At 44.5% G+C, this 15,384-nt stretch overlaps 1 protein-coding gene across 2 annotated transcripts in view; it reads right to left on the bottom strand.

The window, feature by feature from the left end:
* The window catches only part of TM6SF1 (transmembrane 6 superfamily member 1), a 106,826-nt gene extending 97,077 nt beyond the window's left edge, over positions 1–9,749 (bottom strand). For both annotated transcript variants that reach the window (XM_040414059.1, XM_040414060.1), the window contains exon 1: positions 9,472–9,749. In XM_040414059.1, coding sequence (XP_040269993.1) covers positions 9,472–9,563 — 92 coding nt within the window. In that variant the 5' untranslated portion in view covers positions 9,564–9,749. The remainder of the gene's footprint in view (positions 1–9,471) is intronic.
* Between the last annotated feature and the right edge of the window lie 5,635 nt (positions 9,750–15,384).

Genomic DNA, 15,384 nt, shown 5'->3' with positions numbered 1-15,384 from the left:
ACTCAGTTTGTATTGAGGTTGTCTCACCTCAGACATTGGGGCATATCGCTAGGATATGCCCCAATGTCTGATAGCTGCACCTATCTTTAGAATGGAGTAAGGCAAGTGAAGGAGGGCGCACAGCGCATACGCCGCCACCATCCAATCATTCCTATGCAAGCCACAAAAATAGCTGAGCAGTTTATCATCAGCCACAAAGAAGTGAATTGAGTGGTGGTCGCGTTTGTGTGGAGGCTTCCCATTCATTTTAATAGGTCCGCTGAAAATAGCTGAGCACATCGATCTGCTATTTTCGGCGCTCTCATAGGAGTGAATGGAGTGCGATCACACATGTGCGGTGCGTCCTCCTTCACTTTGTGGGCTCTGTTTTAAAAACACCCACCTCTGGGACCCACACCTATCAGACATTGGGGGCATATCGCTAGGATATGCCCCCAATCTATTTATTAATTACCTGTCTGCTTCAGCACCTGTTGAAAAACACCTCCTCCCTACATACGTGTTTAAAAGAAGGTTCATAGACATGGTATTTTATACTAAGCAGTTTAGCTTTTAATGGGGTTGCCTGGGGTTTTAATATTGATGGTCTGTCCTCAGGATAGGTCATCAGTATGTGATTGATGAGGGCGTGACTACTTAAGCTTATATTAGTCGAGCAGATCATCCAGGCAATTGTCGAGTATCTTTCCTTCCAGGCAATCGCCTGCTGGTCAGAGGAGGAGACCGCTGTTATTACATGCAGCGATCTCCTCCACAGTATGGGGAGGAGCGATCGCTAATTCCATCACTCGTCCCTATACTGAATCAGTGTTTGCAGGCAGCAGATCGGGATTACACAACACAATCTGCTGCTGGCAAACGATTTTTAAAACTGCTGAAAATTGCCCGATGAACAAGTGTTTGCTCGTTCATCGTGTAATCGGCGGCAGGATTACATTGCTAGATCATCCCTAAAGAGTATTCATATGAACGCTTGTTAGCGATGATCTGCGCGATTACTTGTGCGTCAAATATAAGCTTTACACCTCCACCGATCAGCTGTTTGAAGAGGTGATGGCACTTCGGTGACTTCCTCACAGCTTATCCATTGTATAGTGACTATACTTAGTATTGCAGCCCAGGCCCATTCACTTGAATGAGACCAAGCTGCGTCTAAACAATGTGACCAATGAATGTGATGTCACTGGCCTAGGAAGAGCCCACAGCACTCACTGCAGCACCGCAGCCTCTTCAAACACCTAGTCGGCAAGGGTGCCGGGAGTTGAACCCCAACCATATATAACCATATCAAAATCCCAGACCACCCCTTTAACATGTTATTTCTGTCCTACTTTTAATGCAGACAGTGGATTTTAGTGTCGTGCTGGATCCTGTTTCTATTGGACATCGTGTATTAGGGAGACTGCCCTGACGTCCTTGCACCACTACAAACAATGTGGGCCATTTATCATAGCCCCTTATGACAGTATTTGGCATAAAAAAACTTGCATGTTCTTGTGTGATTTTTTTTTTAAATGTCGGGGTGCCTAAGTTTAGGTTCACACAATGAGGGTAATTTATTATCAGATATACGCCAGTTTTCTGGCATATATCTGTTGCAGATTGTGGCGCAAAGGTTATGAGGGATCGGTCATGCCAAACTAATTTAATCAGTTTCTATGAGGAGGTAAGTTCTAGACTTGACAGCGGCGAATCAATGGATGTCGTATATCTGGACTTCTCCAAAGCATTTGACACTGTACCACATAAAAGGTTAGTATATAAAATGAGAATGCTCGGACTGGGAGAAAACGTCTGTATGTGGGTAAGTAACTGGCTCAGTGATAGAAAACAGAGGGTGGTTATTAACGGTACATACTCAGATTGGGTCACTGTCACTAGTGGAGTACCTCAGGGGTCAGTATTGGGCCCTATTCTCTTCAATATATTTATTAATGATCTTGTAGAAGGCTTGCACAGTAAAATATCAATTTTCGCAGATGACACTAAACTGTGTGAAGTAATTTACACTGAAGAGGACAGTATACTACTACAGAGTGATCTGGATAGATTGGAGGCTTGGGCAGATAAGTGGCAGATAAGGTTTAACACTGACAAATGTAAAGTTATGCACATGGGAAGGAATAATGCAAGTCACCCGTACATACTAAATGGTAAAACACTCGGTAACACTGACATGGAAAAGGATCTAGGAATTTTAATAAACAGCAAACTAAGCTGCAAAAACCAGTGTCAGGCAGCTGCTGCCAAGGCCAATAAGATAATGGGTTGCATCAAAAGGGGCATAGATGCCCGTGATGAGAACATATTCCTACTACTTTACAAATCATTAGTCAGACCCCACATGGAGTACTGTGTACAGTTCTGGGCTCCAGTGAACAAGGCAGACATAGCAGAGCTGGAGAGGGTCCAGAGGAGGGCAACTAAAGTAATAACTGGAATGGGGCAACTACAGTACCATGAAAGATTATCAAAATTAGGGTTATTCACGTTAGAAAAAAGACGACTGAGGGGAGATCTAATTACTATGTATAAATATATCAGGGGTCAGTACAGAGATCTATCCCATCATCTATTTATCCCCAGGACTGTGACTGTGACGAGGGGACATCCTCTGCGTCTGGAGGAAAGAAGGTTTGTACACAAACATAGAAGAGGATTCTTTACGGTAAGATCAGTGAGACTATGGAACTCTCTGCCTGAGGAGGTGGTAATGGTGAGTACAATAAAGAAATTCAAGAGGGGCCTGGATGTGTTTCTGGAGCGTAATAATATTACAGGCTATAGCTACTAGAGAGGGGTCGTTGATCCAGGGAGTTATTCTGATTGCCTGATTGGAGTCGGGAAGGAATTTTTTATTCCCCTAAAGTGAGGAAAATTGGCTTTTACCTCACAGGTTTTTTTTGCCTTCCTCTGGATCAACTTGCAGGATAACAGGCCGAACTGGATGGACAAATGTCTTTTTTCGGCCTTATGTACTATGTTACTATGTACTATATATTCCCCCCTCACGCCAGGTCTAAAAAAGGGGGAGTGGCATGGACGGGGATGGATTGGCAGGCCCGTCTCATTTATCGTTGTCTACACCTGTTTTAGGCGTAGAAAATGGTCTAAATTTAAGCCAGCAAGGAAGCTGCCTTCCATATAGACCGGCGATGGATACGTCGAAGTTATGTAGAAGCCAGCGCCTCTACATAACATTGGCCGATCCATCGCCAGTGCAAGGGGTTATTAAAACCAGCATCTAAAACACCGGTCTTAATAAATGACACATATGAAGTCACATAATAAGTCACATAATAAGTTGAAAAAGGTCCCCATATGTGCAGTTTGTGTCACATGATCAGTCATATGATGTATCTGAAAGGCCCCTGAGTCTGTTACACTAGTAAACAAGCAACATGAAGACCAAGGGACTCTCCAAACAGATCAGAGACAAAGTTATGCAAAGTATAGATCAGGATTGGGTTATAGAACAGTATCTCAAACTTTGGGCATCCTATGGTGCGCCATTAAATCCATTCTAACAAAATTGAAAGAATATGGTACAACTACAAACCTGACAAGAGAGGGCTGGCCACCAAAACTTACAGAACAGGCAAGGAGGGCATTAAAGGGGTTGTAAAGTGTCCAAGGGTGGACTGGCCATAGACCCTACAAGGAAATTTCCCAGTGGGCCGATGCCCAGGGGCCTCCCGAGTCCTCCTCACAGCCGCTATCCGGGTAGATAATGATCTGATGCTCTCAGGATTACTTAATACTAGGAGCATCCGGTACTTATGCACATGCCCAACCACTGCACATGCCCTCCTGTATTCATCTGTATCACTGTTCTTAGGATGGTGACACAGTTGAATACTGTGGTGATGGCGGCATTATTTTGTGCAGCACTGTGGTATTTGCTTCTGGTGGTATAAGGTTCTGTGGGGTGGTATTTTGTGCTGCACTACAGTATTGTAGGGCTCGCCTACTTCTCTTGTCCCTGCCTACTTGTGTTGGTCCTGCCCACTTGTGTTGCAATGCCTTCTGTCAATTTGGACCTGCCTACAACATGGGGCCACCTTTGCATTTTTTTTCAAGGCCACTTTAAGTTCCCAGCTGGATACATCTTCCATTGTCTTCCATTCTACAACCTCTCTATACTGAGCTGTATAATTAGCATTCAGTACAAATGTGTTGTGTGCACAGTACCTGTCTGCTGCCTGTGAGACAGGTCTAGAGCTCATTCCCATTTTCATGTCACATATTTATATGAATTCCCTTTTTATTATTGAAAAAAATTGGCAAGACATTTCAATTTTTTTCAGACTTCCATTTTTTTTTATAGATGGATTTCTGAGTGTGTATGGAATTTTTTTCTATACACAGTCCTTAGGCTACTTTCACACTCGCATTTGGTGTGGATCAGTCATGGATCTGCACAAAACGGATCCGTTCAGATAATACAACCGCATGCATCCGTTCAGAACGGATCTGTTTGTATTATCTTTAACATAGCCAAGATGGATCAGTCTTGAACACCATTGAAAGTCAATGGAGGACGGATCCGTTTTCTATTGTGCCAGATTGTGTCATAGAAAACAAATCTGTCCCCATTGCAAGCAGCGTTTTGCAAGCAGCGTCCAAAGTGGAATGGAGACGGAACGGAGGCAAACTAATGCATTCTGAGCGGATCCTTTTCCATTCAGAATGTATCAGGGCAAAACTGATCCGTCTTGGACCGCTTGCGAGAGCCCTGAACGGATCTCACAAACGAAAAGCCAAAACGCCAGTGTGAAAGGATGGTCCAGTTTTTTTAAAGGGATTCTCCAAGCATACTCTCCCGCCGATCTGACATTAGTCATGAGAAGACTTAAATGTATGCTGAGCTGCACAGGTGCTGAGGCGACCATCTTATGCCCTTCAAGTATCATGCATTCCAATAATTAGTATAGGACTTGTGCATGATAATCACTGGGCATCAGACAATTGCCTTGGCAACTATCCTGCCCAGCCTGCAATTACTTCTCTCTATGCTTCATATCAGATTGGGCAGCAGAGCACACCCTCTAAACCAGGGGTCCTCAAACTACGGCCCGCGGGCCACATGCAGCCCGCCAAGGACATTTATCCGGCCCACCGGGTGTTTTTGCCGCCGCTGCCTGTCCATAACTTTTTTTTTCTAACATAAGAGACGGACGGTCCGGCAGCCAGCCTATCATTGGTGGAAGAGGGAGAGGGGGCGGCGGCGGCCGATTGGCTGGCCGGCTGAAGCGCTGTATCATGGAACAGCGTAGCCGGACTACGACTCCCACCGCCCAGGACTCAGAGGCAGCCAGAGCCTGTGGGAGGGGCCGGCTGGACGTGACTTGCGCGGTAACTTGTGGGCAGTGAACATCAGGCGCTGGCTCGTGGGAGAGAGAGGCTGAGGTGAGACAGATCCTGACACACCAGATGACCCCCACATCCCATGGGCACTAATTGGGCTGTGGTGGCGGGCACTGGTTAGGCCGTGGTGGCAGGCACTCATTGAGCTGCGGTGGCAGGCACTCATTGGGCTGCGGTGGTCAATGGTTCAATGGGCCACTTGACTGGACTTGCCCCCCAGGCCTAAGGCTGGCAGCCCTCCCCTGGGAGCGCTTGACTGGCTCTCCCATTGCATTGCTCTCCCACTGCATTGATGGACACTGATCAGACTGCATTGATGGGCAGTGCAGTCTGTATGTCTCTGTGTGGGCAAAGTTATTGCTGGTATATTGTTTTTGTAGCGCTGTATATATAGGAAATGGCAGCACCAATTATCAAATGGTACGTCGGGTGCTATGTCCCAGGGTATGACTTCTTACCCAAAAAATAATCCAGAAAACTGACAGCACTTCCAGTAGAAAAACAGTGGTTTATTGGCCCATGTGGTACAGTGAGGCAACGTTTCAGCTCAAACACAGAGCCTTTGTCACGAGTTGGAGGTCCCAGGAGAGACCACCGCGTCATCATGCAATAAACAAACAGAAATCAGGTACAGACACATAAGAGTTTATTGCACAAACAAAAACCAGGGAAGGCAGCACAGAACAAAACATGAGCTCTATGTATCGTCAGCACAGTGGGAGAAAACCCCCACTGCGCCACTGTCTAGTAATACTCCAGAGGGGCGTGACTAAGCAACTCCTGGTATTCACTAGGGCCCCAGAAGGTAGGGTTAGGCTTTGCCACAGGAAGTTGCCAGGGTCCACTCTGGAGCGTGAACTAGACAGTGACAGCAGGAACGAATGGACAACAGGTACCAGAAGGTACCGACGGCACATAGGCAAACATAACAGACAGGCAAATACAAAACAGGGCAACTAATAACACAAGCAGAAATACATAGCAAGGAAACAGGAGTGACAATGAGCAGAGAAGGACTTGCTCCACCAGTGGTATACTGCGTGGCCTTGCGCATGCCACTCTGCTGCAAAGAAAGGTGCAGCAAGGGCTTGCTGAACACAGACATATGAATAAACACAAAGTAACTAAAACATAACTGGCAGAACAGATAACAGAAAGACAGGAAAGAGGACGGGAAAGAGGACATCAATGAACAAGTAGGGAAACCCACAGACAGACACGGATCCCATGGGTCAGCAGCATGGGAGAGAGAGTACAAACCAGGAGCAGGACAGGACAGGACAAGACAACACACACCAGGAGAGCTGACCCAGAACTGAGGAAACCTCAGCCTTATATACAGGTTCCATGGGTGCAGGAGAGAGGCCACACCCATGGAGCAGACAGAGAGGATTAACTCCTAATAGGAACACAGGGGAGTTAACCCATACAGAACCACAAATAACACACAGAAACGAAACTTCAGCGAGGAGCGCTGAACGAGCAAGGACGGAAGGTCACAGCCAGAGGTAACGACTGTGACAGCCTTGCTTGAGAAAGGCTCTGTGTTTGAGCCGAAACGTTGCCTCACTGTACCACATGGGCCAATAAACCACTACTACTGGAAGTGCTGTCTGTTTTCTGGATTATATATATATATATAATCTGGATTATATATATATATATATATATATATATATATATACACAGTCAGGTCCATAAATATTGGGACATCGACACAATTCTAACATTTTTGGCTCCATACACCACCACAATGGATTTGAAATGAAACAAATAAGATGTGCTTTAACTGCAGACTGTCAGCTTTAATTTGAGGGTATTTACATCCAAATCAGGTGAACGGTGTAGGAATTACAACAGTTTGCATATGTGCCTCCCACTTGTTAAGTGACCAAAAGTAATGGGACAATTGGCTTCTCAGCTGTTCCATGGCCAGGTGTGTGTTATATTTTACTAATAGCAATTTTGAATCCCTAGGAAACAATGATGTCAAGAAAAATAAAAATTGACTTCTTAATTTCTTCATTTTAAATATTGTATTTGTTCCCGATTAGTTTTTTCACTTCAAAATAACAATTGACTTCTTAATTTCTTCATTTTAAATATTGTATTTGTTCCCGATTTGTTTTTTCACTTCAAAATAACATATGTGCAGTGTGCATAGGAATTTGTTCATAGTTTTTTATTTATTTTTTTAACTATAGTCCGGCCCTCCAACAGTCTGAGGGACAGTGAACTGGCCCCCTGTTTAAAAAGTTTGAGGACCCCTGCTATAAACCATTTAAGGCTACTTTCACACTTGCGGCAGAGAGATCCGGCAGGCAGTTCCGTCGCCGGAACTGCCTGCCGGATCAGGCAAAATGTATGCTAACTGATGGCATTAGTAAGACTGATCAGGATCCTGATCAGTCTTAAAAATGCCTGATCAGTCGAAAAAATGCATTGAAATGCCGGATCCGTCTTTCCGGTGTCATCCGGCAAAAACGGATCCGGCATTTTTTTTTCCACCTTTTTTTCAGTCTGCGCATGCGCATACCGGAACGACGGATCCGGCATTCCGGTATTCTGAATGCCGGATCCGGCACTAATACATTCCTATGGGAAAAAATGCCTGATCCGGCGTTCAGGCAAGTCTTCAGTTTTTTTAGCCGGAGATAAAACCGTAGCATGCTACGGTTTTATCTTTTGCCTGATCAGTCAAAACGACTGAACTGAAGACATACTGATGCAAACTGAACGGATTACTCTCCATTCAGAATGCATGGGGACATACCTGATCAGTTCTTTTCCGGTATAGAGCCCCTGTGACGGAACTCTATGCCGGAAAAGAACAACGCAAGTGTGAAAGTAGCCTAACACCACACAAGTGACTCCAACCTAATAGTTTCTGAAAAGAATACTGTTGTAGAAGTCATGACAGTGCAGACAAGTCATTTACTATAGAAGGGCAGAGGAAGGGGCAGAAGTTTTGCCAAATTCACATTCACATATACCTATATAAATGTTCAAAGCTATACTTATTATAAATGTGCTATGCAAGTCAAACAGCCGATGGCAGAAATGTATCCCAAGGACTTCTGCAACAGTCCAAACTGCTACTTTCACACTTGCGTTTTTCTTTTCCAGCACTGAGTTCCGTCCTAGGGGCTCAATACCAGAAAAGAACTGATCAGTTTCATCCCCATGCATTCTGAGTGGAGAGAAATCCGTTCAGGATGCATCAGGATGTCTTCACTTCAGTCACTGAACGGCGTTTTGGACGGAGGAAATACTGCAGCATGCAGCGGTATTATCTCCGTCCAAAATTCTGCGTCAGTTGATGGAATGCCAGATCCGGTATTAATTTACATTGAAATGCATTAGTGCCGGATCTGGCATTAAAAATACTGCAATGCCATATCCGTCCTTATGGTCTGCTCATGCCCAGACTGGTAAAAATGTGAAAAAAAATAAAATATAACGGATCACTTTCTCCGGATGACATCCGGAGAGACGGATCCGTCTACAAATACTGTCCGTTTGCATGCAAATTGCCGGATCACTCTGCCGCAAGTGTGAAAGTAGCCTTAGGCTGGGTTCACATCTGACTGATTAGCTGCAGATTTTCTTCAGCAGAAAATCTGCAGCATTTCTGCTTCTAATCTGCAGCAGAAAAAAGGCACCAAATGGTGTGTGCATGCTGCAGACTTTTTTTCCCCAGAAAAGCTGCAGATTGGATGCGAATCCGCAATACCGCAGCTTTTCTGGTGTTTTTGTTTTTAGTTTTTTACACAGCATGTGGATGAGAATTCTGAAATTCTCATCCACTTTGCTGGTACTGTACAACGCTGCAGATTTGCCGCACAGAAATCCGCAGCTAATCAGTCACAGGTGAACCCAGCCTTACTACTAATAGTCATTTGTATTTATATGGCTCCAACACTTTCCGCAGCACTTTACTATGGTATATGGCACAACATACTGAAATAATTAAGTTATATCTTACACATTTGCTTACTTTATCTACCCTCCTTATAATATATATATATATATATGTATATACATACATACACACACATACACACAGAAGAAAAATTTCATTATGTACACAGTTCATCCACTTACCTCTGGACTGTAGAAACATAGTTGAAGAGATAAGTGACGGGAATGGCTGTTAGGGACAGTATAAAAACTCTAGTAGCGGCAGCTGCGCTCATTATTACAGACGTTGGCTTTCTTCAGAATTTGACCACCATCTCCACATTCAGCTTGATAATACAGCACAGTTCATGCACGGCTTCTCGTGTACAGTTACAGACATGCACAGTTCTCCTAATGATCCAGTGCTGGCAGCTCACACAAGGTTACACACTGCGGAGCCTCCCTTGTCCTGTGCAGTGACACAGCTGACTGCTGTTTTCAGAACACTAGCTGCTTTGGATTCCTATAGTACGTGGCTGCCTGAAGTCATTGGCTGTGCAATAAATTAACCCAGTTAATCCTGACTTCCTTGACTCAAGTTTGAGCTAATCAGCAGCTGATAAATAGATGTGACGCTTTAACACTAGTTACATTTAAAGGAAACTTGTCGAGAGAACTTGTGTTTTAAGTTCGGCGTCATCGAAGAATCCTGTTATGGATTCCGAATTCCGTCATGGTCCGTGGTAGTGAAATCCATAACAGGATTCTTCGATAACCCGAACTTTAGACACCGAACTTAAAACAGAAGTTCGCTCAACACTGGTCAAGGTGTCTGATTGGCAGGTCTGATGGTACACAGTAGAAGGTGCTAAATAGACTGATGTGTAGTTTCATGAGAAAAGATTAAATATAAATATTATTCATTTAGATCCCTGCTCTTTCTGCGCTTAGGAGTCCAGTGGGCGGTCCTGTCAGTGACTGATAGCAGTCCTACTCAGGCTGTCAAGTGGGACTCTAAGTAGGACTCTTAAACCCAGTGGAAGCAAGGACTAAATTAATAAAATACAAGTTATAATATATATATTACCTAGATATCTCATAGGATCGCTGCCAGAGAAGAGATGTGTAACGCCCCAGAGTGGCATTACCACCTTTGCACCTTGCTACTATCTTCTTTGGTTAACTTAATGTCATCCTATGTATTTATTTCCAGGTCCAGTATAATGTGCATATTTATTGCTATGTAACTGTTGTGTTCAAGTGTAATATGCCTGGTTCACCAGCAGGTGGCAGCAAACATGGCAGAGCTACAGGTTTATAGAATGGAGCTTTTCATTCCACTTTAACTCCCCCCCTAGTGTGGTGGGCGTGTCCCACTTGCTGCAGGAAGGGTGGGGGTCTAGTTAGAGTCAGTCTTAGCTTACCCCCTGCTAGGGGAAGGAAGAAGGTGCACATCCCTGCTGGACGTGCGTTGCCAAGCCAGCTAGAGCACCTTTAGCTCTGCTGGATGTGGAGGCCACAGCTTAGAGCCTCAAAAGCCAGGAGGAGAGTTCCCTGGCATAATTAACCACTTCCCGCAACTGTAACGCCGAAAGGCGTCATTGCGGCGGCTCCCCCAGGCTACGCTAACGCCAATAGGCGTCATCTCGCGTGAGCCGAGATTTCCTGTGAACGCGCGCACACAGGCGCGCGCGCTCACAGGAACGGAAGGTAAGAGAGTTGATCTCCAGCCTGCCAGCGGCGATCGTTCGCTGGCAGGCTGGAGATGTGTTTTTTTTAACCCCTAACAGGTATATTAGACGCTGTTTTGATAACAGCGTCTAATATACCTGCTACCTGGTCCTCTGGTGGTCCCCTTTGTTTGGATCGACCACCAGAGGACACAGGTAGCTCAGTAAAGTAGCACCAAGCACCACTACACTACACTACACCCCCCCCCGTCACTTATTAACCCCTTATTAGCCCCTGATCATCCCTGATCACCCCATATAGACTCCCTGATCACCCCCCTGTCATTGATCACCCCCCTGTAAAGCTCCATTCAGACGTCCGCATGATTTTTACGGATCCACTGATAGATGGATCGGATCCGCAAAACGCATCCGGACGTCTGAATGAAGCCTTACAGGGGCATGATCAATGATTGTGGTGATCACCCCATATAGACTCCCTGATCACCCCCCTGTCATTGATTACACCCCTGTCATTGATCACCCCCCTGTAAAGCTCCATTCAGATGTCCGCATGATTTTTACGGATGCACTGATAGATGGATCGGATCCGCAAAACGCATACGGACGTCTGAATGAAGCCTTACAGGGGCATGATCAATGACTGTGGTGATCACCCCCCTGTCATTGATTACCCCCCTGTAAAGCTCCATTCAGATGTCCGCATGATTTTTACGGATGCACTGATAGATGGATCGGATCCGCAAAACGCATCCGGACGTCTGAATGAAGCCTTACAGGGGCATGATCAATGACTGTGGTGATCACCCCCCTGTCATTGATTACCCCCCTGTAAAGCTCCATTCAGATGTCCGCATGATTTTTACGGATGCACTGATAGATGGATCGGATCCGCAAAACGCATCCGGACGTCTGAATGAAGCCTTACAGGGGCGTGATCAATGACTGTGGTGATCACCCCATATAGACTCCCTGATCACCCCCCTGTCATTGATTACCCTCCTGTCATTGATTACCCCCCTGTAAAGCTCCATTCAGACGTCCGCATGATTTTTACGGATCCACTGATAGATGGATCGGATCCGCAAAACGCATCCGGACGTCTGAATGAAGCCTTACAGGGGCATGATCAATGACTGTGGTGATCACCCCATATAGACTCCCTGATCACCCCCCTGTCATTGATTACCCCCCTGTAAAGCTCCATTCAGATGTCCGCATGATTTTTACGGATGCACTGATAGATGGATCGGATCCGCAAAACGCATACGGACGTCTGAATGAAGCCTTACACGGGCGTGATCAATGACTGTGGTTATCACCCCATATAGACTCCCTGATCACCCCCCTGTCATTGATTACCCTCCTGTCATTGATTACCCCCCTGTAAAGCTCCATTCAGACGTCCGCATGATTTTTACGGATCCACTGATAGATGGATCGGATCCGCAAAACGCATCCGGACGTCTGAATGAAGCCTTACAGGGGCATGATCAATGACTGTGGTGATCACCCCATATAGACTCCCTGATCACCCCCCTGTCATTGATTACCCCCCTGTAAAGCTCCATTCAGATGTCCGCATGATTTTTACGGATGCACTGATAGATGGATCGGATCCGCAAAACGCATACGGACGTCTGAATGAAGCCTTACAGGGGCGTGATAAATGACTGTGGTTATCACCCCATATAGACTCCCTGATCACCCCCCTGTCATTGATCACCCCCCCTGTCATTGATCACCCCCCCTGTCATTGATCACCCCTCTGTAAGGCTCCATTCAGACATTTTTTTGGCCCAAGTTAGCGGAATTATTTTTTTTTTTTCTTACAAAGTCTCATATTCCACTAACTTGTGTCAAAAAATAAAATCTCACATGAACTCACCATACCCCTCACGGAAACCAAATGCGTAAAAATTTTTAGACATTTATATTCCAGACTTCTTCTCACGCTTTAGGGCCCCTAGAATGCCAGGGCAGTATAAATACCCCACATGTGACCCCATTTCGGAAAGAAGACACCCCCAGGTATTCCGTGAGGGGCATATTGAGTCCATGAAAGATTGAAATTTTTGTCCCAAGTTAGCGGAACGGGAGACTTTGTGAGAAAAAAATTAAAAATATCAATTTCCGCTAACTTGTGCCAAAAAAAAAAAAATTCTATGAACTCGCCATGCCCCTCATTGAATACCTTGGGGTGTCTTCTTTCCAAAATGGGGTCACATGTGGGGTATTTATACTGCCCTGGCATTCTAGGGGCCCCAAAGCGTGAGAAGAAGTCTGGTATCCAAATGTCTAAAAATGCCCTCCTAAAAGGAATTTGGGCACCTTTGCGCATCTAGGCTGCAATAAAGTGTCACACATCTGGTATCGCCGTACTCAGGAGAAGTTGGGGAATGTGTTTTGGGGTGTCATTTTACATATACCCATGCTGGGTGAGAGAAATATCTTGGTCAAATGCCAACTTTGTATAAAAAAATGGGAAAAGTTGTCTTTTGCCAAGATATTTCTCTCACCCAGCAAGGGTATATGTAAAATGACACCCCAAAACACATTCCCCAACTTCTCCTGAATACGGCGATACCACATGTGTGACACTTTTTTGCAGCCTAGGTGGGCAAAGGGGCCCATATTCCAAAGAGCACCTTTAGGATTTCACAGGTCATTTACCTACTTACCACACATTAGGGCCCCTGGAAAATGCCAGGGCAGTATAACTACCCCACAAGTGACCCCATTTTGGAAAGAAGACACCCCAAGGTATTCCGTGAGGGGCATGGCAAGTTCCTAGAATCTTTTATTTTTTGTCACAAGTTAGTGGAAAATGCAGATTTTTTTTTTTTTTTTTTTTTCATACAAAGTCTCATATTCCACTAACTTGTGACAAAAAATAAAAACTTCCATGAACTTACTATGCCCATCAGCGAATACCTTGGGGTCTCTTCTTTCCAAAATGGGGTCACTTGTGGGGTAGTTATACTGCCCTGGCATTCTAGGGGCCCAAATGTGTGGTAAGGAGTTTGAAATCAAATTCTGTAAAAAATGACGAGTGAAATCCGAAAGGTGCTCTTTGGAATATGGGCCCCTTTGCCCACCTAGGCTGCAAAAAAGTGTCACACATCTGGTATCCCCGTACTCAGGAGAAGGTGGGGAATGTGTTTTGGGGTGTCATTTTACATATACCCATGCTGGGTGAGAGAAATATCTTGGCAAAAGACAACTTTTCCCATTTTTTTATACAAAGTTGGCATTTGACCAAGATATTTATCTCACCCAGCATGGGTATATGTAAAAAGACACCCCAAAACACATTCCTCAACTTCTCCTGAATACAGAGATACCAGATGTGTGACACTTTTTTGCAGCCTAGGTGGGCAAAGGGGCCCATATTCCAAAGAGCACCTTTCGGATTTCACAGGTCATTTTTTACAGAATTTGATTTCAAACTCCTTACCACACATTTGGGCCCCTAGAATGCCAGGGCAGTATAACTACCCCACAAGTGACCCCATTTTGGAAAGAAGAGACCCCAAGGTATTTCGTGATGGGCATAGTGAGTTCATAGAAGTTTTTATTTTTTGTCACAAGTTAGTGGAATATGAGACTTTGTAGGAAAAAAAAATAAATAAAAAAAAATCATCATTTTCCGCTAACTTGTGACAAAAAATAAAAAGTTCTATGAACTCACTATGCCCATCAGCGAATACCTTAGGGTGTGTACTTTCCGAAATGGGGTCATTTGTGGGGTGTTTGTACTGTCTGGGCATTGTAGAACCTCAGGAAACATGACAGGTGCTCAGAAAGTCAGAGCTGCTTCAAAAAGCGGAAATTCACATTTTTGTACCATAGTTTGTAAACGCTATAACTTTTACCCAAACCATTTTTTTTTTACCCAAACATTTTTTTTTTATCAAAGACATGTAGAACTATAAATTTAGAGCAAAATTTCTATATGGATCTCGTTTTTTTTGCAAAATTTTACAACTGAAAGTGAAAAATGTCATTTTTTTGCAAAAAAAATCGTTAAATTTCGATTAATAACAAAAAAAGTAAAAATGTCAGCAGCAATGAAATACCACCAAATGAAAGCTCTATTAGTGAGAAGAAAAGGAGGTAAAATTCATTTGGGTGGTAAGTTGCATGACCGAGCAATAAACGGTGAAAGTAGTGTAGTGCCGATTTGTAAAAAAGGGCCTGGTCTTTAGGGGGGTATAAACCTGTGGTCCTTAAGTGGTTAAGAGACAGACCATAACAAGAGAAGTTACAGCATCCAGACGAAGCTAAGTTATACAGCTACTGGAGCCAAGACAAGACCTGAAACTGTTTGGAGAAACGTTTATGCCAAGTAAAGCTGTCATCACCTTCATCACTAAGTCTATACTCAATTTATTTCATCATCCCCTTCATCAACAATCCTCCTTTT

Source organism: Bufo bufo, chromosome 1 (genome assembly GCF_905171765.1).
Source record: "Bufo bufo chromosome 1, aBufBuf1.1, whole genome shotgun sequence".
In the NCBI taxonomy this organism is placed as follows: Eukaryota; Metazoa; Chordata; class Amphibia; order Anura; family Bufonidae; genus Bufo; species Bufo bufo.
The sequence above is the reverse complement of the archived record's forward strand: the minus strand, read 5'-3'. Positions and strand labels throughout refer to the sequence as shown.